Source organism: Lycium barbarum, chromosome 11 (assembly GCF_019175385.1).
Source record: "Lycium barbarum isolate Lr01 chromosome 11, ASM1917538v2, whole genome shotgun sequence".
Taxonomy (NCBI): domain Eukaryota; kingdom Viridiplantae; phylum Streptophyta; class Magnoliopsida; order Solanales; family Solanaceae; genus Lycium; species Lycium barbarum.
In genome coordinates, this window is record NC_083347.1 from 23,208,037 (window position 1) to 23,235,727 (window position 27,691).

Sequence of the window (27,691 nt, forward strand, 5' to 3'; positions counted from 1 at the left end):
TGCTTGGGTAAGGTATTGAAAATACGAGGGCTTATTGTTAAAGAGGAGAATAATCAAAAGGGTAACTTGAAGGAATACATCGATAGACCCTGTTGCCAGAAATGTCATTTAAACATTTGTACCGATTTCAATTGAACACCCGAACACATGATAAAATATACTCATATATTTTTATTATAAATTTTCATTCAAATTTTGGAAAAGCTTTTGCGTGTGTTCTCAAACGCCTATCACGTAGATAAGACATATATCAACCTCAATTGGGACAAACCTAAGGTTTTATGACTTATTGAGGCTAATGCGTATAAATCAAGGAAAGTGACATAGTTTAAGTTGTTAACTTATCTACGTAATAGGTGCTTGAAAATACACACAAAAGCTTTCTAAAAATTTGAGCCTGAAGTGATTGATATGAACACTTCATCATGTGTTCAGGAGCTCAGTCGAAATAGACTGTAATTCGAGTGTCTTAATAAAATTTATGACAAATTTAAAAGGTTATCGATATATTGTGCCTTCACGATACATAGGTAACTTTATTAGAATAATACGATGGGATTTATATTTAATTTTTTTAAAAGAGTTATTTCATAAGTTACCAGAATAATTATCCAAAGGAGATTAAAGACAAACATAAAGAACAAGATTTGATGATCTCAGTTGGCAGACTTCTCAAACCAATAGTCCCATGTCAAGAGTAGAAAAGGATTAATAGAAGTGAATGTTATAAAGTTGATTTTTGAGCAAGTTATACCCCTTTGCTTGTTTGTTTTTGTCATTACTTCTTAGGTTCTTTCGAAGCCATAGGATACTGTTTCTTATAGTACTAGCTAAAGTTAACAATTTGTGAGGAATTCATTCTAATCACTACAGTTTTATACGAAAATATTCAATTGGATTGATAGATACCTATGATTAGTTGATTACTATTTTATTTTCTTGGAAAAATAATCTTAATTATCAGTAAAGTTATCTTAATTTCACAAGCCTTTTATTGCCAGGGGAGCAAATCGAACTAGAAAATTCACATTAGGTTTAATGATGATTAAAATCGAACGGATGACTTTCACCACGTCACGATGACACTGTACGCTGGATTATATTCCTTGCCTGCCCAATGAGTAATAGAACTGGCTAATTTTAGTTTCCTTGTGCAAATTCATGTGGAAAAAAAAATCGAAGCACGCAGAGATCAAAACATTAGCATTAGTGTAAATTCAAGCATAGACATGCTCTATTCCGAATGCCTTTAACTTGCTAAAAACTAGAATGGACTATAAAGTTAATAAAGATTGTGATTCACCTTTTTGTATTAAAAAAATCAAAAATCAAATTACTTAAACCAAAAAAATCATTTTTGCTCAAATGAGATATATGAAGATAACGAAAACTACAGCTAGTACTCCTTCAGTTCATGTTTAGTTTCTTGAGAGGTAAGTTAATTAATTTTCGAAGCTAAATTGAATTAGTTTAATTTAATATTTTAAAATTACAATTAGTATATTCAAAAACTATATGAAAAGTACTATAATAAGTTGCAATTTTTTCTAATATCAATATAATTGAAGAAAAAATATATCTTAAAAATGTTGGTCAAAATTAATATAGTTTAACTCTAAAAAATGAAACATGACAAGTATTTTGAGATAGAGAAAGTAATAGTAATAGAATTTGACTTTGATCAATCTGGAATCACCAATGGCTTAAATAAAAATTTCTATCTATCTACTGGTTGACAATTGCCCACATTAAAAGCTATTGACGGCTGCTATAGGAATTAGAATTGTAAACAAAAAAAAAAAAAAAAGAAAGAAAGAAAAGAAAACAAGTGGGCATAGGGAAGAAGACATATTCAGCAGCCGGAAAAACACGGCTTTCTTTAACTCCCTGACAGCTGCGCTGACGACACAATTCTTTTTCATTGTTTTTTCCCATATTAAATGCCATCCAAATCGAAAATAATGATACTTTAATACAATCTGGAATGTTAACAACAAACCAATTCAATCATTCATTATTTTAGTAATTTTTCGATCAAACTTCATCAAAACCCAGTCAACGCCTTCCTCCAAAGACCCAGCTAAAAGTTTCACAAACCCATTTCAGAAATCTTCATGGTTTTTGAAACATGTTTGAATCCAGACCAAGAATTGTGTTAAGCTTCCTAGTCCTGGTTTACTTATCCTCAGTTCCATTACCAGTTGAGTCCCAATGCAAGAAAGGTTGTGATTTAGCTTTAGGTTCATTCTTTGTATGGAGGGGTTCAGATCTCACTTTAATCTCACAGATGTTCTCCACCAGTAGACCTGAACTTATAGCTTACAACAACAGGAACAATATCCCTAATCAGGATAGTGTCATAGCTGGGACAAGAATTAACATACCCTTTCGTTGTGATTGCTTGGATGGGGAGGTATTGGGACATTCTTTTCCGTACAAGGTTAAACCCCGCGATACTTATGATCTGATCGCGAGGAACTACTCCAGTGTTACGACTGTGGATTTGTTGAAGAGGTTTAATAGCTATCCTGAGAATACTATCCCTCAAAATGTTAACTTAAACGTGGTAGTGAATTGCTTCTGTGGGAATAGTGATGTTTCCAAAGATTATGGCCTGTTTGTTACATACCCTTTGAGGGCTGGGGAGAACCTGACGTACGTGGCGTCAACGGCTAACGTGAGTGCTAATATAATCAGAAGGTATAATCCAGAGGCAAATTTCAGTTCAGGGAAAGGGATCATCTTTATACCGGGAAAAGGTCAGTGTTGATATTTTTCAAATGACGGTCTTTATGAATTATGTGTTTGTTTTATTTCCTGTTTTAGTACAAAGTTTTATGCCTCTGCTTTAGAACTTTAAGGTTAAGTCCTAGGAGTAGTAGTTTTTGTTCATGTTTTAGTTAGGTGGCAAAAGCGGCAAAATGCTCATTGAAGGAAGGAAGCAGGAACCTTTTCAGGAAGCAGGAACCATTTTAGGAAGCAAAATGTTTTGTTTAAGGGTGACATTGGTTAGAGTTTATTCTTTACTATAAACTGGAGATTGTAGTCTGAATGGATAGAATCAACGAGGATGGGTTTTGATGGGTCTAAACACTTAGAATAAGTGATGGAAAAATTGTACTACTCCCTCCATCCCAATTTATGTGATATAATTTAACTGGGCACAGAGTTTAAGAAAAAAAAGGAAGACTTTGAATCTTGTGTTCTAAAACAAATCAAAGATATTTGTGTGGTTATAGATTATCTCGTTAAGTGTAAAAGATAAAGTATAAAGTTAAATTGTTTCCAAATAAGAAAATCTATCATTTTTTTTTACAGACCAAAGAGGAAAGTGTATCACATAAATTGAAATAGAGGGAGTATCTATTATTGAAAGCCTCAATGAGTTTAAATACACGTTATTCATAAGAAGATCCTAAAGTATATCTAGATAATAATCTATGCCAAAAGATAGAAACAAGAGATGAACACAAATAACATAAGGGTAAACATAAACGATATCTAAAGACAATATCATTAAACGACATCTAAAGATGGTGCTCCAATACGCCGCCCTCAAGTTAGGCGTATGTCACTAAGCCTAACTCGAACAAATTGAGGTCGAACGCAGGTTTGGCCAATGCTTTTATGAGAGTATCAGCTAGTTAATTGATTGATAACATGGACATAAAAAACACGAACTTTATTCTGCTCAACATGCTTGCACACAAAATGGAAGTCCACCTCAACATGTTTCATACGACTGTGAAAGACGGGATTCTTGCTCAAGTAGGTGACACCAATGTTGTCACATTAACTGGTTAGAATTTTCCTTGTTGGAAGACGCAATCCAAGTAGTAGATTGTTCATCCAGAGCATCTTAGCAAGAGCATTGGCCACGACTCTATATTCAACATTTGTTGAAAGTGAGCTAGAATCTTCTATTTTTTAGAGGACAAACTAATGGTGTTTTCGCGAAGAAACAATATATACCTAGAGGTAGAGATCGATGAGATCACCAACCCAGTCAGCACCAAAATACATTTGGAGATTGAAATCAACATCGGGGGACATACAGATGCCAAATTGACTTGTACTAGAGGTACTGAGAACTCTTTTGTCAGTTTTCCGCTGAAGCTCAGATGGAGCTTGCGTAAACTGAGAGAGTTTGTTGACAGCGTAGGATATGTTCGGCCTGGTGAAGGAGAGATTTTGCAGTTTGCCTAGTACTCGACGAAAGTAAGTTGTTTCTGTCAGCTTGGCTCCATCATCACATTTGAGCACCTCAGATGCACTCATTTGTGTTTCTGACACTTCTGCAATCGTCACTTAGGATTTCCATTGACATAGTTGGCTTGCGAGAGAACAAATCCAATGGATATAAGGTTTTACAGCTAGTTGAGGCTAATGCGTATGATCAAGGGAAATGACATATTTTAAGTGGTTAACTTATATGCGTAATAGGCTCCAGAGAATACGCACAAAATCTTTTCAAAAATCTGAGCCAGAAGTGTCTAATATAAATACTTTATCATGTGTTCAGGTACTCAGTCAAAATAAATTATACGTAATTTGAGTATCTAAATAAATTTACTGACAAATTTAAGGGGTTATCGATATATTCCGCCTTCATGACATGTATATAGGTAAATTTATCAGAGTGATGGGATGTATATTTGATTGTTTAAAAAGAGTTCTTTCATAAGTTGCCAGAATTATTATCCAACTGAGAATTCAAGGCAAACATAAAGAACAAGATTTGATACTGTCAGCTGGCAGACTTCTCATGCCACCAGTCACATGTCAGGGGTAGAAAAGGGATTAATAAAAGTGATGCTCTGAAGTAGATTTTTTTTTTTTTTTTTTTCCCCACCCATTTAGGAGGATTTATAGTGTTTCCACACTTCCCCTCCAGTGTGACTCGAACCCAGAACCTACCGGTCGTGGGTGGAGGTGCTTAACCACTGAGCCATCCCTCACTTGTCTGAAGTAGATTTTTGAGTAAGCTATTTATACCCTTTTTCTTGTTTATTTTTTGTCATTATTTCTTTGGTTCTTTCGAAGCCAGATGATACTACTTTCTCATGCTAGTAGTTAACTATGAGTCTATGACATATTATAAAATGTCCGTGATGGATCCACTCTAATCACTACGTTGTTTAAAAGAAAAAATTCATTTAGATTGGTAAGATATCTGTGATTAGTTGATTACTATTCATTCTTTTAGCAGAAAGACCCTAATTGCCTAGTAAAGTTATATCAATTTCACGGTCGCATTGAATGATGGTGGTGGAACAAATTTGACTAGAAAAATCATATTGAGTATAATATAACTAAATTCAAACCGATGATTTTTACGGCGTTAACTTGACATTCTATGTTGGGTCACATTCCTAATTCCTCACTTAATGAGAAATAGAACTGGTTAATTCTAGTTTTCTGTGCAAATTTATGAAAAAAAAAATGGATGTAGAAGGAGCCAAATACATAATTATCCGTGTTAATTCGAGCAATAGATATGCTTTGTTCCTGATACCTTGAATTGCTAAAGACTAGAATGGACTATGAAATTAGTAATAGCAAGCATTGCAATCTGACATCTACTCTAGTATGATCTTTTGTCTAAGAAAAGATAATTCACTCAAACAAATTACTTAATTGAAAAAAAGATATTTGCTCAAATGAAGTATCAGAAAATACCAAAAACTATACTCCTTCCATCCCAATTTATAAGACAATCTTTGCTTTATAGTCAGCCCCAAAAAAAAAAGGGAGGGGGGGGGAGCACACATTTATGTACATAGTAACAATTCAAAAAAATTTAAATTTACCTTCTTATCCTTAATAAATGATTTTTAACCATACAGATTTCTATGATTTGTTTTAGACTATAAATTTCAAAAGTGTTCATTTATTTTTAAATTTCATATCCAGTCAAACACGGTATAAGAAATGGGATCGAGGGAATAGTAAATAAACTACTGTAGTTGAATTTGACTTTAGTCAAACAGGAAGCATAAAAGGCTTCAATTAAATTACAAATACTACTAACATAATGCCGCCATAGATGACCGTAAGAACACGGCTTTCATTAAACTCCCTGACAGGTGCGCTGACGACACAATTCTTTCATTGTTTTGTCCCCATATATTGATGATATCATATAATTGAAAATAAGGTACTACTGTTGTGTTAACAACAAACCAATTCAATCATTCCTTCATTATTTTACTAATTTTCAATCCTAACTTTATCATAACCCAGTCAACTCCTTCCTCCAAAACCCAACTAAAAACTTCCAAAATACATTCTTGAATCAATTTCCCACATACCCATTTCTCAAATTTTCATAGTTTTTTTCATCCTTAAGCATAGTTTCTTCAAGAACAAGAAGTGTGTTAAGTAAATTTCCCAAAATACCTTCTTGACTCAATTTCCCACATACCCTTTGTCAAATTTTCATAGTTTCTTCATAAAACATGTTTGAATCAAGACCAAGAAGTGTTTTAAGCTTAGGGGTTTTCTTTATACTAGTTTACTTATCTTCAGTTCCATTACCAGTTGAGTCCAAATGCAAGAAAGGGTGTGATTTAGCTTTAGCTTCATTCTATGTTTGGAGAGGTTCAAATCTCACTTTAATCTCACAAATGTTCTCCACAAGTATACCTGAAATTGTAGCTTACAACAAGGACAATATCCGTAATCAGGATAGTGTCATAGCTGGGACAAGAATTAACATACCCTTTCGTTGTGATTGCTTGGATGGGGAGGTATTGGCCCATTCTTTTCCATACAAGGTTAAACCTGGTGATTTTTATGAACGAATCACGTCGAATTACTCAGATTTGACGACTGTGGATATGTTGAAGAGGTTTAATAAGTATCCGGAGAATGGTATCCCGGATACTGCGACCTTAAACGTGACAGTGAATTGCTCCTGTGGGGCTAGTGGTGTTTCTAAAGATTATGGGCTGTTTGTTACATACCCTGTGCGGGCGGAGGATAACATGACGTCGGTGGCTTCAGCGGCCAATGTGAGTGAAGATATAATCCGAAGGTATAATCCAGGGGCGGATTCCAAATTAGATATTGGGTCAGGAATCATCTATATACCGGGAAGAGGTTGGTCTTTATATGTTTGTTTTTTTCTGTTACCAAGTTTTATGCCTCTGATTTAGAACTTTAAGGTGAAAGTCCTAGTGCTTTTTGTTTGTTCATGTTTTAGTTTCGTGGCGAAATGGGGAAAATGCTCTTTCAAGGAAGGAATTAGGAACTAATTTAGGAAGCAAAATGTCTTAATTAAGGGTGACATTCGCTTAAAGTTTATTGTTTACTATAAACTGGAGTTTGTTGTACAATGGATGGAGTCAATGAGGATTGCACCTCAAGGATGGGTTTTGATGCGTCTAATGCGCAACTGAAATTGGTGGAAGCAAGGATATAGCATTAAAAGAACAGTGTGAGCTTGCTTATATTGTCGATCCCAAGCTTGAACAAAAGGAGGAGGGTTGTGGTAGGTTGCTTGCCAACGTAAACTTTACCAATTCATGATGACTCCTAATCACGCGTTACGCCGACACCCGAATGTGATGAAAAATGAGCAAGGAATTCCACCACATCGCCGCCTGGGTGTGAGTTCCCGCATCATGGATGGATGTAATATAAAGAAGTTAGTTCCGCTACATCAACGCATGGATGTGGTGCAAAACGTGAAAGGGTTTCCACATTATGGATGAGTATGGGCAAAGAAGCAAGTGCCACCAGACGGTGCCCGGATGTGGTGCAAAATAAGAAAGGGTTCTCGGATCATGGACGGACGAGGGAAGAAATGCTAGTGCAAGAAAGTCGGATTTAGATAGGTAGCTGGAACATAGGAACATTAATAGGGAAGTTGATAGAATTAGTGGATACTCTAAAAAGGAGGGGAGTTGGTATTGCATGCCTTCGGGAAACTGAATGGACAGGACAAAAGGCTAGAGAGATAGGTAACACAAGTTATAAATTATGGTATTTGAGATAGGTAAAAATAGGAATGGAGTGGGAATTATTGTAGAATTGGGACTTAAAAATAGGAATGGAGTGGAAATTATTGTAGAACCGGGACGTAAAGATAAGGTTGTTGAGGTAATACGAGCTGGGGATAGGATTATTGCAGGATGGCTTCTTTGGGGGAAGGAGACAATCAATGTCATCAGTGCTTATGCTCTGCAAATAGGATTAGATGCAGGAGCTAAAGCTAAATTTTGGGAGGATAGGGATAACTTGGTTCAAGAAATTCCAGGAGATCAACAAATCTTTATAGGGGGAGATCTAAATGGCCATGTAAGTAAAGATAGCGACGACTTTGAACAAGTACATGGGGTTATGGTTATGGTACTAGGAATGACGAAAGGAAGGTTATATCAGAATTCACTTTAATTTATGATTTAGTTGTAACTAACGCATTTTTAAGAAGAGGGATTTTCACCTAATTACTTATAAGAGTGGGAATAATTATAGTCAAATAGACTTTATAATTACAAGAAGATGAGATAAAAGTACATGCAAGGACATTAAGGTTATTCCAGGAGAAGTGATGACCTCCCAACAAAGGTTAATAGTCTTAGATATAAAGTTTAGGAGTAGAGAAAGAGAGGTGACGACTATCAAACAACTATAAATTAGGTGGTGGACATTAAGGGGTGTTAAGGAGTTAGCATTTCAAGAAAAACTTGGGGAGAATGGAGCTTGGGACTTGGATGTAGATGCAAACATCCTATGGAAGGAAATGTCAGGTTGCATTAAAAAAGAAGCAACTAAAGTGTTAGGTGTGTCAAAGGTGCAGGTACTTGACCACATGAATCTTGATGGTGGAATGAGGAGGTACAAAAAGTTATTAATGCTAAAAGAGTGTTATAGGAAGTTCCCAAAGGAGAGGACAAAAGAGCTTTTGAAGAATACAAAAGACATAAGAAGGCTATTAGTAAAGTTTGGGGTAAGATTTAGATGACTTGTATCAAAAGGCAGGGACACGAGAAGGATAGAAAGAAATGTTTAAACTAGCACGACTAAGAGAGAAAAAGGGTAAGGATTTAAACCAAGTAAAGTATATTAAGGATGATTCTCAACAAGTGTTGAGATGAGATAATTAGATTAAGGAGAGGTGGAGAGACTACTTTGATCAATTGTTCATCTCGAACTAAGAGAATACCCTTTTATAATCTCCACACATCTCTGAATGATGAAAACTTTAGCTACACTCCTAGAATTAGGCCGACTGAGGTAAAGGATGCCATGAAAAATGTGGGGATTCATAAATCTTGTGGTCCTGATAGTATCCCTATAGAGGTTTGGAAGTGAATCGCATATGTTAGAGTAGAATAGCTCAGCAGGCTATTCAATACTATACTAAAAAGTAGTAGGATGCCCAATGATTGAAGAAGGCATATCCTGATTCCGATTTATAAGAACAAAGGAGATATTCAAAGTTGTGCAAACTATCGTGACATTGAACTGATGAGTCATACGATGAAATTCTGGGAAAGAGTGATAGAGCGTAGACTTAGCAACACAACAATAGTGAAAGAGAAACAGTTTGGATTTATGCCTAGTAGACTGTAGATCTACCACAGAGGCTCTTGCCTTGCTAAGAAGATTGATGGAAATCTACACATGGTGTTTATTGGTCTAGAGAAAATACATGATAAGAGTACCATATTAAATAGGTAAATGTTATAAAGGACATGCATAAAGAATCTGCCACTAGCGTGAAAACAATAATAGGGGATATAGATGTGTTTCTGTAACAGTGGGTTTGCACTAGAGCTTGACATTGAGCCCTTACTTGTTTACACTAGTTATGGACGAGCTAACCTACATAATACAAGATGAGGTCCCATGATATATGCTATTTGCCGATGATATTGTGCTAACTGACGAAACTAGCGAGAGTGTAAACCAAATGCTTGAACTATGGAGATTTTTTATTTTTTATTTTTTTAGATGTGTTTCCTGTAACAGTGGGTTTGCACTAGAGCTTGACATTGAGCCCTTACTTGTTTACACTAGTTATGGACGAGCTAACCTACATAATACAAGATGAGGTCCCATGATATATGCTATTTGCCGATAATATTGTGTTAACTGACGAAACTAGCGAGAGTGTAAACCAAATGCTTGAACTATGGAGAAGCACTTTAGAGAGAAAAGGTTTTAGGATAAGCAGAAGTAAGACTGAATTCATGCATTGCAGGTTTAGTCTGAGAAGAGAGAAAGTGAGGTGAGTCATGAGACTAGATGGGATTGCAGTGCCCAAATGCAAACAATTTAGAATCGAGGGTCGTCGTTTCAAGAAAAAAAAAATGCCTACCAAAGTGAAAGGTAAGTTCCGTAGAACAACTATAAGACTGGCTATGTTATATGGTAGTGAATGTTGGCCTGCTAAAGTCCTGCATATCCACACGATGAGTGTGGCAGAGATGCGAATGATAAGATGGATGTGCGATCGTACCAGATTAGATAAGACTAGAAATAATCACATTCACTACCAGAAGGTACAAGTAGCACACAGTGAGGATAGATGTGAGAAGATCACTTGAGATGGGTTAGGCATGTTCTGCGTCGACCTACAGATGCACTGGTCCATAGTTGTGAGGCTATGGTAAGTGAGGGTGTTAAAAGGGAACGGGGTAGACCTAAAAGCTTATTGGAGGAAGTTGTCTCGAAGGTCCTACACATGCTTGGTATCAATGCAGAGTTGGCTAAGATAAGGCACAATAGAAGAAAATGATCCATATACTCCCTTCGGATCAAAAAGAGTGTCCAGTTAGCCGCACTTCCCTTAAGAAAATACTAACTCTTAAAATAAATAGGTAATTTGACTAAACTGTCCCTAATTTAATGGGTATTGGGATTTGATCACATAATACTTAATAGAGGCAAATATGGAAAAATAAGGTTAATTCTTTCTTGATTTGATAAGTGGACACTCTTTTTGCCCTAGAAAAAAAAGAGGCTAAGTGGACACTCTTTTGATCCGGAGGGAGTAGGATAACTACTAGTTGAGATAGGTTTTAGACTTGTTAGGGAAATTCTATTATTATTATTATTAAAACAACAACAACAACAACAACAACATACCCAGTGTAATCCCACATAGTGGGGTCTGCGGAGGGTAGAGTGTACACAGACCTTACCTCTATTTTTGCAGGTCAATATTATTATTGTTATTCTTAATTTTTTTAACTCATTTTTCATTTTTATTTTAACTAGTATGAGGATGATATGATATGAGCTTAATTAAATGAAGAAATGAGGATTCATGTAGCCGACCTCAACTTGTTTTGGGACTGAGGTGTAATTGTTGTTGTTGAACCCTTTTCATTCCTTTCTTTTTGGCATGATGCACGGTATATTAGTGACCAATTGAACTTCAGCATTGTCATCTATCTTTGTTCTAAAGTTGTTCCTACATCCATAGACTGAAGAGGTTCAAAGTTCACGACCAACTCTAATAGTGCTGCACTGCTCGTATGTGAAAAATTTGACGGGTTTTCAAGCATAATGATCTTGTGTAAAACTCCTATAATTTAGAAAATGCTTTTGATTTGCAAAATTCTAGCTATACCAGCTGAGTTTATCACTGGGCCCCATAATGGCAACAACAGGCCAGTATTCACAAATAGCAGAAACACAACTGAGTGACTGTTGCTTGGCTTCTTTGAGCTCTTCAATCTGCATCCCAGGATCATTTCTTCACACTGCAGATATATATAACATGGAATGCAAATGTCGATGATTAAGAGTTTCATTTACCCTCGAAGAGAATTAGATGAAATAAATGTAGAATAATCTTATAAAAAAAAATGATCTTTAATTTTTGTCATTGATAGTAAAATATCTAGAGGTATATCCTTTTGGAAACACAAACAAAGCCTTTCAAGTATTTTTCAGAACTGCTTTGGTTGTCTGAAGATCAAACAGAAGGTGCTTAACAAAAAGAAACACTTTAAGAGCAGAGTTTTGCTTTTGAGGATCTTTACTGTCCATAATGGCTACAGAATGAAAGCTAAAAGGGTTTGCGTGAGTCTATTTCTTCTTGATTCTTATTTGGGTACCTGGGTGGAGCAGGACTAAATAGCCTTTCCTAGAGCAATTTCAAAATGAAATACAACAAATGCGATATTGTTGTGTTCTAAAGACAATGAGTTTTGTAACCTGACTCAAGTCTGTGTCTCGTACAAATGCATTTCTGCTAAGATTCTGATACGCTCATGTACCTCTTTGTTTCCCGTTATGTTAGTGTGGGCCCGCATGGCCCCTCTTTCAATCTATTTTTGAAATGATAGTGTAAAGAATGGATCTTGGGCCTAACTTAATCTCGAAGAGTTAGCTCATGAGGGGAGGATTGCGCAAGTCCATATAAGGAGACGATGTGGGGAGGATTGTGCAAGTCCATATAAGGAGACGAAGTAACCCATCCACAACCGAAGTGGGAGAATCACCCCCCCCCCCCCCCCCCCCCCCCCCCTCAAAGGAGCTGGAGTGTGGACAATATGAGATGGGGGCCCAAAATTATTGAAATAATGAAGTGGGATGGGCCTGGCTCTAATACCATGTAAAGAATGGATCTTGGGCCTAACTCAACCCCAAAAGCTTGCTCGTGAAGGGAGGATTGCCCAGGTCCATATAAGAAGACTAGGTAACCCATCCACAACCGATGTGGTAGAATCCACTGAACTGTTTGCGGTAACTCTGTAAATTTGTTTGTGCCCGGAAGAAGTCATAGCTTGATTGTTAAGGAATCTCCTAAAAGAGACTGCTTCTGATTTTGATACTCTCTAGTCTCTACACCATAGGGCGTAGCTTACTTGATCAATCTTCCCTCTTTAATCCATTCCAATTCCTTGACCTGTTTCATACGATGATAAGTTTCTCGGTACCAGAAGGTCAAAGTTAAAGAAACTGATAAACTTCAAATTGATTTTAGCTTTGACATCTTTTGATCTTACTTCGTCTTCACACGTTTTACTAATTAATGAATTTATATTTTGTATAGCTGACCAGCTTCAGTATAATGATGCTTTTGATGTTTTTGTTTTCAATATCTGCATAGTCTAAGTTGGCCAACTAAAACTGGAGAGAGGTAACACCTTTAGTACAAATACTTGGGCTGTTTTAGTGCTTGTGCCTGCTTTGTTTTTTTCTTTTTCATATTTCTTAATGTTTATGTATAAACAATGTTTGAATCATCATTTCTTTCATTTTGCAGATAAAAATGGGAGCTTTCCGCCACTGCCAACAAGGTAGCTCATTAATATTTGATGTTAAAATCTGATCATCTTGTTCTCTATTAATCTTCCAATCGCTAGCACATTGCTGACGTTTGTCATTTGTATTGTTTCTGCCCTCTAATTTGCAGCACAGGTGGTTTGGATCTTTCCTCGTCTTCAGTGTTGGCTTATTTGTTATCCGTTTTTCAGACCATTCATGATAATAAAGGAAGTCCTTTAACCTACCTACTCGTACTTATCGTTCTATACTTCTAAATAATTAGGTATGTCTGGTGGAGCAATAGCTGGGATATCTATAGGAACAATAGGAGCAGTCTTGCTGTTGGCTGCTTTGATTTATGTAGGATGTTATAGGAAGAAAGCGAAAAAGGGGCTGCTTTCATCCGAAGACCACCTCCGTGAGTCTGGTCATGGTAGGTGTCAATCCCTATTTTCCCGTTCTTATGACTTTCATTTATTTGACGTACATTATTTCTTAAGGTGCTTATACTTAGATCACTTTAAGGCTGAAAAAGCAATTTAAAGTAGTTGATTTCTTTGTTGGAATTGAATATTTCCTTTACTTATGCTGCCAACCTTTAACAAATATTGGAATGGTAGAAAGCAACGTTTATAAGTCAACTTATATGTTAACCTTTTGTCTGGATTAGGCCCAGAAGGAAGCACATCAATTAAAGCTGCAGATTCTGGTCGCAAGGGTGATGGCGGGCTTTCAGGCATAACTGTGGATAAATCTGTTGAGTTCACTTATGAAGAGCTTGCTACTGCAACTAATGACTTCAGCATTGCTAACAAAATTGGACAAGGTGGTTTTGGTGCAGTTTACTATGCTGAGCTCAGAGGCGAGGTGAGCTATTGTTAAATTTTACGTATAACCTATTATATTATGAAAGAAGTGATTTTTTTTAGTTCTGATCTAATGAAGTAAGTGGGTAAACAGTAATCCAGAGAAAGGAGGAATTAGTTGTAGCAAAGAGCAGGGAAGGCAAATACAGATGCATTGGCATACATCATTTCTCTATTTTACTTCTCGGTATAACCTATTATATTATGAATCAAGTGATTTTTTTTTTTTTTTTTTGGTTCTGATCTAATGAAGTAAGTGGGTAAACAGTAATCCAGAGAGAGGAGGAATTAGTTATAACAAAGAGCAGGGAAGGCAAATGCAGAAGAACATTCAACAAATAAACTAATAGCTTAGTCATGTGGTCATGTCCCAGTGATGCATTGGCATACATCATTTCGTGCATACTTTGCATGTATGTTAATCCTAACCAACACTGAAGATTTCACTTCTCCAGTGGGTGGGATATCCTGTGATTTTTCTGTAATCATTCTTATTTGTAAAGTTTTAACCATAACCAACTTAAAGAATTATTCAAGTATCTTTGTTCCCAATACGTATTGTGCTGTAAACTATTTCAGAAAGCTGCTATCAAGAAAATGGACATGGAAGCTACCAGGGAGTTTCTAGCTGAATTGAAGGTTTTGACAAATGTTCATCACCTGAACCTGGTAAAAACTAACTTCCCTGCCACTGGAGGCATGTCTATTTTGATACTCTTCCCATTTTCTCATTTGAGGATTGCTCTTGAGACTTTTTTTTTTTAACTTATAGAGAGAGAGAGAGGAGGGGGCGGGGGGGTTGTTCAATACTAAAGCAATATCAATTCAATGAACTAATTCAAAATAAATGACATCTCAGCCTGTACTTCAATGTTTGTTATGATCCTTGTAACCTGTACTTAGTGTACCCTAGTTGTTACAATTTGCCATCCATTTACAACTGAATAAGTTGCTTGAAATGCACCTACAGACTAGAGTGCTCAGATTACAGAAGAGAATTAAGGCCTAAAAGGCTGCAAACTGCACTAAAGCTAAAAGAACAATGGGTGCTTGAGGAATTAACATCATAGATACAGATTTTTAATTATATTATAAAGTTATCATGTGATGAGTGGGTGTTCTGTTTTGGTGCGGGGTATGACACACTTCAGGAAGGATATGTGACCACTGTGACAGGATCAAAATCTACTTTCTTGGTTGCTTCAACTAAGAGATTCCAGGGGATTTGTTACACTTGTTATTGGGGTTTCTAGTTTGGATGGGGGTCTTCAACATTATTAAATGGGAGGGTTGTTGAAACTCAAAACATGGTGTGATGCTTCTCTTCTATGCGCTTGACCTATTGTTTCATTGATATTGAATGCAGGTGCGGTTGATAGGCTATTGTGTTGAAGGCTCCCTATTTCTTGTATATGAATATGTTGAGAATGGTCACATAGGCCAACATCTACGTGGTACAGGTATCTTTGATGTTAACTAATCACAATTCACATGTCATAATTAACCACTCTTTCAGTAATAGTTAAGTTCCTTAAAGAACTTATACTCAATCTGGTATATTTATCTCCAGGAAGGGACCCATTGCCATGGTCTAAGAGGGTTCAAATTGCTCTAGATTCAGCTAGAGGTCTTGAGTACATACATGAACATACCGTACCAGTTTACATCCATCGTGATATTAAAACAGCAAATATTCTGATAGACAAAAACTTCCATGCAAAGGTTTGTCAAGGAACTTTTTTTGTGTTTGTCTACTGAGGGAGGCTTTTTTGTAATCGTGTTAATCGTCTGATTTAGGTTGCAGATTTTGGTTTAACGAAACTGACTGAAGTTGGAAGCTCATCTTTGCAAACACGACTTGTGGGTACATTTGGATACATGCCTCCGGAGTAAGTGTTTCCCATTTTGAATGGAAGCCTTAAAAGTAGGACTGGTGCTATTCCTTACCATATTTCTTTCTTTGAAGAAGATAATCTATTATTATTATTATTATTATTATTGTACCTTTCTTTTTAAATGACTGGTGATCAGTGCATGGTCAGTCAGGAAAAGGATAATTATTATTTCAAACCAAGGTTCTCTCAACATCTTGCTCAAAGCTTAAATTGTTGTTTTCTAATTAAAGCATTTTTTTGAGGGCCTCATGTGACAGATTTGCACATTGCTTTTCGACAGGTATGCTCAGTATGGTGATGTCTCTCCTAAAGTTGATGTCTACGCTTTTGGCGTTGTCCTATATGAACTAATTTCAGCCAAGGAAGCGATAGTCAAACCAAATGGTTCTGTTACTGAATCAAAGGGTCTTGTTGCTTTGGTAAATTTCTTTTGCCTTTTTCTTTTTTCCAATGGAACGGATTGCATGGACCCTTTATCAACTTTAGCAGAATCATTCCTCTTTGAAAGGATTATATGTTTGCTATTCATTCCTGTTATTAGTCTCCAATTTGATAGGCAATTTAAAACTCACTGTAATTCATAATTGTGTAACACTGTGATGCTAGTTTTTGGTAATATACTGATACCTATTTTGCCCTCTGACGGTCATAGTTTGAAGAAGTACTTAATCAGCCAGATCCTGATGAAGACCTTCAAAAGCTGGTTGACCCAAGACTTGGAGACGACTATCCCCTTGATTCAGTCCGGAAGGTATAAGATTTTAAATGAAACTTGCATTGGTAGCTGCAATAGTTGTTTTTTTCGGCTTCTTACAAAAGTCCATGTCTTCACCAATTACAGATGGCACAGCTCGCCAAAGCTTGCACCCAGGAAAATCCCCTAATAAGACCAAGTATGAGATCAATAGTGGTTGCACTGATGACCCTCTCTTCGTCGACAGAAGATTGGGATGTTGGATCTTTCTATAAAAATGAAGGTTTGATAAATCTTATGTCTGGAAGGTAGTAAACCAAGATCTTGCATCCACGCACAATTAATATCTCGCTTCCACGCGCAATTAATAGCTCATCCAGATCCTTGCTTGTGAATGAGACCGAGACCATGTTGTTTAAGCATTGGATCAGTGCACTTACTACTTGCGCAGTGTGACTTGTATAGTACTTGCTTGAATAGTGTAAGAAAGCATAGAAAGATGTCTTGATTTGTAACATTTAGGATAAAGTAACCTTGTTTGTGAGTTAGATATGGAACATTTCCTCATGGCAAAATACATTTTTTTTCTTTGTTGTCTGCTGCTGTGACGAGCAGTGTTTATGTTGTCCCACATTGTAGATCAATTCAGTCACACATCTGAAAAATACAAAATTACTTCTTCATATGTTCGTTTCTTATGGCTGTTATGCAAGAAATCTAATTCTCTTCATATTTGATAGCTTAGCAATTTCATCTTTGATGAGTTATGGAAAAAAAAAAAGGCGGTTCTTTAATGTCATTAAGAAAGAAAGATTTGAGAGGTACTTAAAATTTCAGAGGAATACGTTAATTTATATTACAGAATAAAGTAAGCCTTTGTGATTGAATTGTAAATTTGAATAGAAGCTAGAAACCTATTTCCATACGAATTTGACTACAAAAATTTATTTAGACTTTTATTTTAAAAAATTACATAATAAATTCTAAATCCTAAACAATTCTGAATTTCTATTTCAACTTTAAATTAGTCTCCAACAATCAGCTAAAAACGCTCTCTTCTCTCACCTCCTATTCTCATGCAAACCCTAATATAATCAAGCTAATCAAGCATGGCCTCCATGGCCGTTGGTCAGTCCTCGGCTGAGGCTGGCCAGCAAGATCTTTCAACTATACAAAAGGAGGGAGTATTAATCAATGACAGCAAAGTGCAATATGCTAGTCTATTAAAGCCTGTTGTTCTAAACAATGATGTACAACAACCACAATTAACTATTTAACCGATAGAGCAGAAGCAGATCTCAATGCTTAATGGAATCCCATTTGTCAAATGGACGGAGAATGAAGTGACTCGGATGGATTTAATTCAAAATCTTCAGTATGCTATAGTTGGGAAATTCTCATATGGTTGGCCAGATATTGATCAACTTCGCAAGATTATTCCTGCACAATGTGGAGTAAAAGGTGAATGTAGAGTTGGCTTTTTCAGGAATAGACATGTCCTCATCAGGTTAAGTTTATATGCAGACTTTATAAATTTGACATCTAAGTCAGTCTACTACATCAGTGATAGAGATGGATATTCCTATCAGATGAGACCACTCATATATGACTCCAAATTCAAAGTTGATGAGGAAACTTCAAAAGCAATGGCTTGGATCTCATTTCCAAACCTTTTACCTACATACTTTGTGAAGGAATCTTTATTCACTCTTGCATCTGCTGTGGGTAAACCAATTCATTTGGATGCGGCAACTATCAATAAAACTAGACCTAGCTGTGCTAGGGTTAAAGTTTTAGTGGATTTATTGGCAGACCTACCCACTACAATCAGGATGGACATAGAAAATGAATCAACAGGAGTAACAAGGACTGTAGATGTGAAGATCCACTATGACCATCTCCCTAAATACTATAGGGAATGCAAATTGCAGGGTCATAATAAGTATGAATGTAGAATCCTTAACCATGAACTTGCACACCAAAGAGAGGAACCACTGAAAGAAGCAGAAAGCAACAATGTAGTACATAAACAGGAACAGAGTAATGAAAGGAAAGTGAAAGGCCATGAAGGAACTTACGCAGTGCAACAACAACATAAATATGCAGAGAAGGAAACCAATAAGGAAGAAATGAAAAAAGGGAAACCAAACCAAAGTGATAAAGAAGAGTTTAAAAACAGAAGGCAAAGGGGATATCACAATTCAGCGAGGATGCTTTCTAGTGGGCGAATGATAGGCAATCCTGGTCAGTGGAATCCTATTAAGGATAACAGGGGAACATCTATACTGAGGGCAAACATAATAAGGGGGATGATATACCAAAAAGAGTGGCTGAGAATGATAAATCTCTGCCAATTAACAATAAATTTGCAGCTTTATCAGAGAATGATCTAGTGGTAATGGTAATAGACAAGAAACTTGCTATAGAGGCACATGATGATACAAATGCAAGGGCTAATGTGGAGGATCAAGTAGAAAACAATGGTAATTTTTCACAACAATTAGCTGATAAGACCTTACAACCAAAGGTGAATGAGCAAACAAAAGAGATTGTAGCAACACAAAGCAGTAGCACAGTACCTAGCAAGGACGAGGAAGTCAAAGAACAAGCTATCAAGGAGGGAGTTGCTTCTTTTGGTAGTAATCAGGAGAAAATTTCAGATTTTGTGCAGACTACAAAAGAGCACCAGACCTCTAGTTCTAAACAATGGGTTGAAAATAATTTTGGAAAGATACTTACACAAGAGGGGCAAGATGAATCTGCCAGTGTGGTAAACCTGTCACACCCTGGCCTTACTAGGGTGTGATGGGCACCCGACCCCGTGTTAGGAGCCGAGCGAACCCGCTGACTCTTATTACATACATAATCTCTTTAGACTCTTACATCAATAAGGAATGAAAAACATAGCTAAGCTTTCAGATTTTTTTTTTCCATTGTACTCAATTCAGGTAAAATCTATCATCACATGAAGCTCGGGACATGAAACATAATAACATATCGACTGGTGGAGCCGCCTACAATACCGACACTCTATACCCACGATTCTGTCTGCAAAGTCTCTAACTTCGAACAAGACATCATAGCACATATATACCCTGATTCGGCAACACTCTAGGAATAAGTGGAGCTTGCCAACTCCGCTGGAACATCTTCTATAATAGCTTTTGCTCATCTGGGTGTACCTGCGCGGCATGAAACGCATCCCCCGAAGAAGAGGGGTCAGTACGAGCAATGTACTGAGTATGTAAGGCATGAATAGTAACATAGTAAGGGATATAAATATGAACAGTAATAGTATGGAAACATAGAGCATATCATGAGGTAAAAGAGTAACCTGTACATATGAGTGCCTCTTAGGGCGGATGCCATGCATGCTTATCTTTCCTTTAAAAACATTTCTTTTTCATATATAGAAAATAGAACATGTCATAGCGCCGAACAACGTCGGCTCGCCCATATATATCCCGCGTCCGGGATGAATACGCCAGCTGATCAGGTGGGAATGCGTCTTATAGCGCAACATATCTCCCTCCCCCCCCCCCCCCCCCATATACATATACATATGTCCCTTTTTCCCTATATTCCTCATATACATATACATGTAACATCATGCATGAGAGCCCAAAGAAAGTCATGTATCTATCGGAGTGACGTAAGTTCGGTAACCTCCGATTACATTATGGAATAACCATGATCGCTTTGTCTTACCTTGAAGGGACTAGTATTTTAAGGCGAGACTATCAATAAAGAATAGCATTAAGAGAAAACATATAACAAGATCATCAAACTTATAAGGCGTAAATTCATATACTTGAAGTCTTTAGAAAGTAGAGTCATAATCAAGGAATAAAGTTGAGGACCAAGAACTAGCTTAATATTCTCATATTCATATTAAATCCATAACTTGAGACTTTCAAACATGGGACCATTCTCATCATGATCATCTTAGACATATCCTCATCTTTGACAACATCGTTTTCATTACAAAAACATGGCCGCCGTTATGGTCATAAAAGCTTACAAAATCATAAACCTTTGTTTTGGAAAAATATAGACATTTTGGAAAATATTTACGGGTTTTCAAGAAGAGAATCATGCCTTAGAATCATAGACTTTTAACTTTTAAAAACAAGGAAAATATGGAAGTAATTATGAAATCATAGCATCGGAATCATGCCTTTGAAAGAAAGGGACGAGCCTTAACATACCTGTTCCATGTCCTATTAGCTACGCTTAATTGTCCAAGCTCGCTATCGCTAGTCTACATTCAAGAAGATTGACACTATCGTTAGATTCATCGACATATACTTGTCTTAATCCTTCAAATAAATTCACTTATGATCTGCCGAAATTTCGGCAGCATCTCCCCTGTAAATATATCATCCCCGAGAATCTAACTCGGCCCAAATCATCAACCAACAATCCGAGAATTCAACTCGGCCAAAATATCAATAACAATACCATCAATCATACCAACAACATCAACAATCAATTCAAGACGCATTCTAATATTAACAACCTTTGTCATACAATTCAATGACATTTCATTTATATTCAATTCAATTCATATAATATTCAAAACGATTCAATCAACATACTACTTCATCCAACACCTTCCAAATTCAACAAGAACAATAACAACTTAATTCCTTCTTTCAAATTCAATCACCACAACCCAACTTACAATCTTCCAAACAAATGTCTCACTTCCAAGTTCATGAATTATATTTATAACCTATACATTAACAATATCATTCTTACAAATATAAGAAACCATACCAAGGTCACACTAACTTCTTCAAGTCATCAAACCTTCATTCTCACCATAGAATCCACAAATACAACAATCAAATTACTAAATAAAATTAATTCATCACTTCAATACCATGCAACACATACACGGCCATACACCAACACACATATTTTCATATATTTCATCCATTTCTTCACTCTACAACATATACCAACCATCCATAACATATAAAAGAAGATTGATTCTTACATTTTCTCCTTAACTCCCCACTTAGCTATGATTTGTAACTTGCAAGAATACATGTTCTTCTTGCCCCAACAATTATCTCATGTTAAAGAGGACCTTCCAATTGCTTGGAATACCACAAGAAAATATTTTTTTGGATCAACTTTCTCATGGGTCATGTTCGGCCAACCCTTGGCCGAATGCCCTTCATCTCCTCTTTTTTTTTTTTTTTTCTTTCTTGAAACTTCTTGAGTTGAAATGATGAATTATGTGTCTTGCCATGTAAGCTCTCATATATATATATATAGTTCCTACAAGCATGTGAGGGGAACATGCCCTCTTCTTGAAGTTTCTTAAAAATTAAAATAAAAGATGACTAATTATTGTATTTTGTCATCTCTTTTCCACAATTATATGTATATGCATACATACATGCCACACGGCCATCTTGTCTTTTTCATAAACTTTCTTGAATATTTTGTGAAATTCCCATTTTGCCCCTAGCCTTCCACAATATTACCATGAAACATTTTGCGAATTTTCCTTCTCGATATTTCTATACTACCAATGTTCATAAATAATATCCATAGCCAACTTGTACATTAAAATAATTTTGGACGGTGGTCATTTCCTTAACTTACCACGACTACCTTAAGATACCCGAATGTATAAAATACGGGATATAACAAAACCAGCCCATGCAGTCAAATCATAAAGAATTGGAGATGGCTGATATAGGGAATAGTAAGACTACAACAATGGATGGAGAAGGAAATCAACATGATTTGGGAAACAAGTTTCAGGAAGTTTCTTCTTGTGCTTCCTTCACTAAATCTGTTGGGGTGAGAGAAGACAATGGCAAGTATGATAGGGGAGCAGATAATACTGAAATTTGCATAACAGAAAAGAAATCACCTGATGAAACTGAAGTGATTGGAAATAGTCCTGCACAGCAGCATCCCACTGATGCATCTGAACCAGTGCTTGATATGCATACAAAATCCACAAACAACAATAACAAACCATCAGAAAAACATCAAGTTAGTAGAATTACTGAAAATCCTGCAGCAGCTGAAGCAATGCAACACAATATGGGGATAGACTTGAATGAAACAATAGTGGAGTCTTCTTTCATTTCAACTGGAGAAAAAGAGAAAGCTAATAATCACCTGGGACATGCAGATTCTGAGGATAGCAACCACCTGACTGATGGTATTGAGATGACAAAGCAACTGGCTGCAACAGTTCAGGAAAAGCAGTTAGTAAATCAACCAGCAGTGTCACACCCAAATGCAGTATTATAAGATATTGTTGCTCACAAAGTAACAGTAACTGAATTATTGAAGGCTACAGAGGAGTTGCAACAGTTGGAGGAAGACAAAGAAAATGAAGATAGGGCTAATGATATTCACAAGATAGCTAGAGAGGCAGGAATTTCTCCAAAAGCTCTAGCTAAGAGTGGAAAAAAGAATAAGAATCAAGATGTCATTCAAGCCAAGAGAACTTCAACAAGGAGGACTGCTTCAACAAAGGGTAAATGATGATTAAGGCACTTATATGGAACATTAGGTCTGTTAATACTCAACAGGCCTTTCAGAGATTGGTAAATTTACAAAGACAACACAAGTTTGACATAATAGCACTCATGGAACCATTTTAGAATAACAGACACTTACTGAAATATAAGAGGAGACTTAGGATGGAGACAACCTTGGCCAATACAAATGGAAAGATTTGGGTATTTCTTGCTAATGCAATACAGTGTGATATCATTATGGATACTGATCAGCAGGTAACTTTAAAGGTGCATCATCAGGAATTAAATACTGAAATCATTACTACTTTTGTGTATGCCAAATGTGCTGAAGAAGAAAGGCAAGTACTATGGGACAATATGTATCACATATCTAGTTCACTCAATAATCCTTGGTTAGTTGGGGGTGATTTTAATGTCATATTGTCAGAAGAGGAAAAATTGGGTGGATTACCTATTTCTCTGAATGAATGTGAAGACTTTGCTTTCTGTCTTAATTCTTGTGAGTTGTTTGATATGGGTTACAAAGGAAGTCCATACACTTGGTGGAATGGAAGAGCTGCAGAGGATTGTATCTTTAAAAGATTGGACATAATCTTGGTAAATACTACTTTCCAAGAATTTTTTCCACAGATAGAGGTTGAACATCTTGCAAGAACAGGGTCTGATCATGCACCTCTCTTGATAGTATGTGGGGAAGAAATCATCAACTTTGTGAAACCATTTAGATTCTTGAATTTTTGGACTCAACATGAGTCATTTAAAGAGGTGGTGAGATTGAACTGGCAGACAGAGTTTGTAGCAACTCCATATTTGGCTTTCAAACAGAAACTGAAGAATCTCAAGAAGGCATTATCAGCATGGAGCAGGGATACTTATGGGGATATTTTTAAACAAGTCCTAATTAGGGAAGAAGTGGTGAGGGTGAAAGAACAATTGCTTGAAGAAGATCCAAGTATAATCAATAAGATTATTCTTCAAAAAGCTCAAGCAGAATTGAAGAAATATTTGAGCATTGAAGAACAATATTGGAGACAAAAAGCAGGCTTTACTTGGTACACTGAAGGGGACAGAAGTACTTCTTTTTTTCATAATCATGTCTATGGAAAGAGGAAAAATTACAGTTAAAGAGAATACAGGACAATAATGGAGTATGGTTAGTGTCTAAGGAGCACATATCAGAGGAAGCTGTCAATTTCTACAAAAATCAGTTTACTCAAGAGGGTGATAATGTGGGATTTGATCTTCTCAATCATATTCCCACAATGGTAAATCATGAGAAAAATGTGTCTTTATGTTCCTACCCAGACAAAGAAGAGGTAAAGAGGGCAGTTTTTGCTTTGGGTGGAGAAAGTGCTAGTGGTCCAGATGGTTTTACAAGTAGCTTTTATCAACAATGCTGGGAGATAATTGGTAATGATGTACATGCTATTGTACTATGTTTTTTTGATGGAGCTGAGCTTCCTAAATCAATCACACATACCAATCTTGTGCTGATTCCTAAGAGACAACCAGTACAAACCTTTTCTGACTTGAAGCCTATCAGCATGTCCAACTTCATTAATAAGGTGATTTCAAGAGTTATTCATGATAGAATGGAAAGCATCATTCCAACTCTGATCTCATCTAATCAGTCTGGTTTTGTTAAAGGTAGAAGTATATTTGAAAACATTCTCCTCACTCAAGAGATTGTTTCAGATATCAGATTAAAGGGAAAACCAGCCAATGCGGTGATTAAACTAGATATGGCCAAGGCTTATGATAGAGTATCTTAGAAATATCTAATGCATGTGCTAAGGAAGATGGGATTTGCAGAACACTTCATTAATCTGATAAGGGGGCTGATTGCTAATAATTGGTATTCTGTTTTATTAAACGGGCAACCTACAGGTTTTTTTCAATCTTCAAGAGGGGCGAAGCAAGGAGACCCATTATCACCAGCCTTATTCTTATTATCAGCTGAAGTACTTTCAAGGGCTTTGAACTCTTTATTTAATGATAGTAGATTTATTGGATATGGAATGCCAAAATGGTCTTATCCTATGAATCATCTTGCTTATGCTGATGACACTATTATTTTTACTTCTGCTGATACATATTCGTTGAGGTGCATCATGCAAATCTTAAGGAAGTATGAACAGGTTTCTGGGAAACTCATTAATAATGATAAAAGTTCTTTTTATATGTTCTCAAAGGTGGGCACAGAGTTAGTGCAAGGGTAGGGGAGATTACTGGTTTCTCTAAAGGACGATTTCCTTTCATATACTTAGGGTGCCCTATTTTTCATGCTAGAAAGAAGAAGTTCTATTACTCAGATCTCATCAAGAAGGTGAAAGGAAGATTGCATTCATGGAAAGGGAAGCTTTTATCTTTTGGAGGAAAGGCTGTCTTAATCAGAAGTGTGCTTCAAAGTATGCCAATCCATTTTCTATCAGTTTTGGCACCACCTAAATGTGTGATTAATGAACTCCATAAAAATTTTGCAAAATTTTTCTGGAGTAATAAGGAAGAAGGGAGAAGCATACATTGGGTGGCTTGGATTAATTAGTGTTTGCCAACTATGGAAGGGGGTTTGAGTTTCAAATCACTTTTTGATGTTTCTAATGCTTTAAAATTGTGGTGGAGATTCAGAACTTCTTCAACTCTGTGGGCAAACTATATGTGGAATAAGTATTGCAAAAAAATGATTCCAACTCTGGTACAATGGAAAGGAGGTACTCAAGTTTGGAAGAAGATGTTGGAGGAAAGGGATGCAGTTGAGCATGAAATTTGGTGGGAAATGAAAGGGGGAACTTCAAATGTGTGGTATGAGAATTAGACAAAATTGGGAGCTTTAAACTATGTGGTTCCCACTGATTATCCAACTAATGAAGAGTTGGTAGATGTAGCTGACTTAATTGAAGAGAGAGCATGGAAAGATCAGTTGTTGCACCAATCTTTTCCAGCAGATATTACAGAACACATTAAGTCAGAGATATATATATATAGACCATCTACAAGGTAACTGGGATAGACCATGGTGGATACTCACAAGTACAGGTAGGTTCACAGTTAATAGTGCTTGGAATATTTTGAGACACAGAGACCATGAGAATTATGATTTTAAACAGTTATGGATAAAAGGAGTACCTTTTAAGATTTCTTTTCTGCTATGGAGAGTATGGAAAGGTAGAATTCCTACTGATGATGTCCTAATGAAGATGAAGATTCCAATAGTACTAATATGGTAGCAGAGGCAAGGGCTTTAAAGAAGGGGTTAATGTACTGCTTTGAAAATGATCTTCAACCCCTTATCATGGAGACAGACTCATTAATAATGAAGAATGTAGTTGAGGGGATATGGGAATGTCCATGGAGTATTGTTGTAGAGGTGGATATAATAAAGAAGTTGAAGGCTAGATTCAATGAGCTAATACTCCATGTTTACAGAGAAGGAAACTCACTAGCTGATTTTTTAACTAACCTAGCTTTTGATTTTGCAGGTACATCAAGGTTTAACTCTTTTGTTGACTTACCTAGTGCAGGGAGGAGGATTATTAATATGGACAAGCAGCAAATTCCCAACATCAGAATCAGAAATGCAAAGAATACATCAAACATGGATATATTTACTTAACTCTACAACCCAATTATTAACAAGGTTTTAATGGTGGTATTAGCTCTGGGGCTCACTCCATTGAAATCATGTTGATAAAAGGGAAATAAGGAGGTAAGTATTATCATCTACAGATGATGTATCCAACAAGCAAATAAGATTTCAAAGGTATATCACCTTCATAGTGTTCTATCAATATAATTGGTAGAATTTTCATTGGTCATTAATAAATTTTTAACTCTTCAACTCAAATATTAGCAAATATTCTAATGGTGGTATTAGTCCTTTAGGCTCATTCCTTAGAATTTTTGTCAATAAACGAGAAGAAAAGTTAAAAGTAAGTTTCAAGCAATATCAAAAGCCCAAAAATTCGATGATAATTCTTCATGGAAAGTGTTATATAATGGGCTTCAGATGGACAAGTACGTTTGATTCAAATAACTCAAGACACAAGCAGTCCAAATTGAGGCGCAATACAGTGGTTTCCCAATTTATCACTTCAACATCAAGCTCAAATTACGGAAATAAGGTTGTTGCAAAAAAATCTTTTACCTAAAAGCAACAGATCTGGATCTTCTGAGTTTTACTCCTTGGACATGTATACATTGCACTGGTGAGAGATTTGGTGCGATAAGAAGTGTATACAGATCGAATTTCCATCTCTATTACTGAAGAGAAGTTCTGGTGGCCGTCGCCGGAGTTACAGCCTACTTTCCTAATTGAGGCTAGTTTGAATTTTGTCGGGACTGGTCTTGTTTTTTGGGGCTGTCCCTTTTGCTTTAAGCTTTTTGCTTTTTTTTGAGGCTGTCCCTTTTGCTTTAAGCTTTTTGCTTTTGCGGACCATGTATGTTTGTTTGTCTTCTTGTTTTACTCAGTACTACTATTAATAAAATATCCTC

General features: G+C 36.3%; 1 protein-coding gene across 1 annotated transcript; it reads left to right on the forward strand.

The window, feature by feature from the left end:
• Positions 1 to 1,810: 1,810 nt before the first annotated feature.
• LOC132619342 (lysM domain receptor-like kinase 3) lies at positions 1,811 to 17,368 on the forward strand. Its single transcript, XM_060334277.1, has 12 exons — positions 1,811 to 2,759; positions 13,229 to 13,262; positions 13,379 to 13,383; positions 13,514 to 13,663; positions 13,901 to 14,097; positions 14,676 to 14,765; positions 15,463 to 15,556; positions 15,667 to 15,818; positions 15,894 to 15,985; positions 16,272 to 16,410; positions 16,644 to 16,742; positions 16,833 to 17,368. Exons 1-12 carry the CDS (start codon positions 2,129 to 2,131, stop codon positions 16,995 to 16,997), a joined length of 1,848 nt encoding a protein of 615 aa, XP_060190260.1. The 5' UTR covers positions 1,811 to 2,128; the 3' UTR covers positions 16,998 to 17,368.
• The last annotated feature ends 10,323 nt before the right edge of the window (positions 17,369 to 27,691 follow it).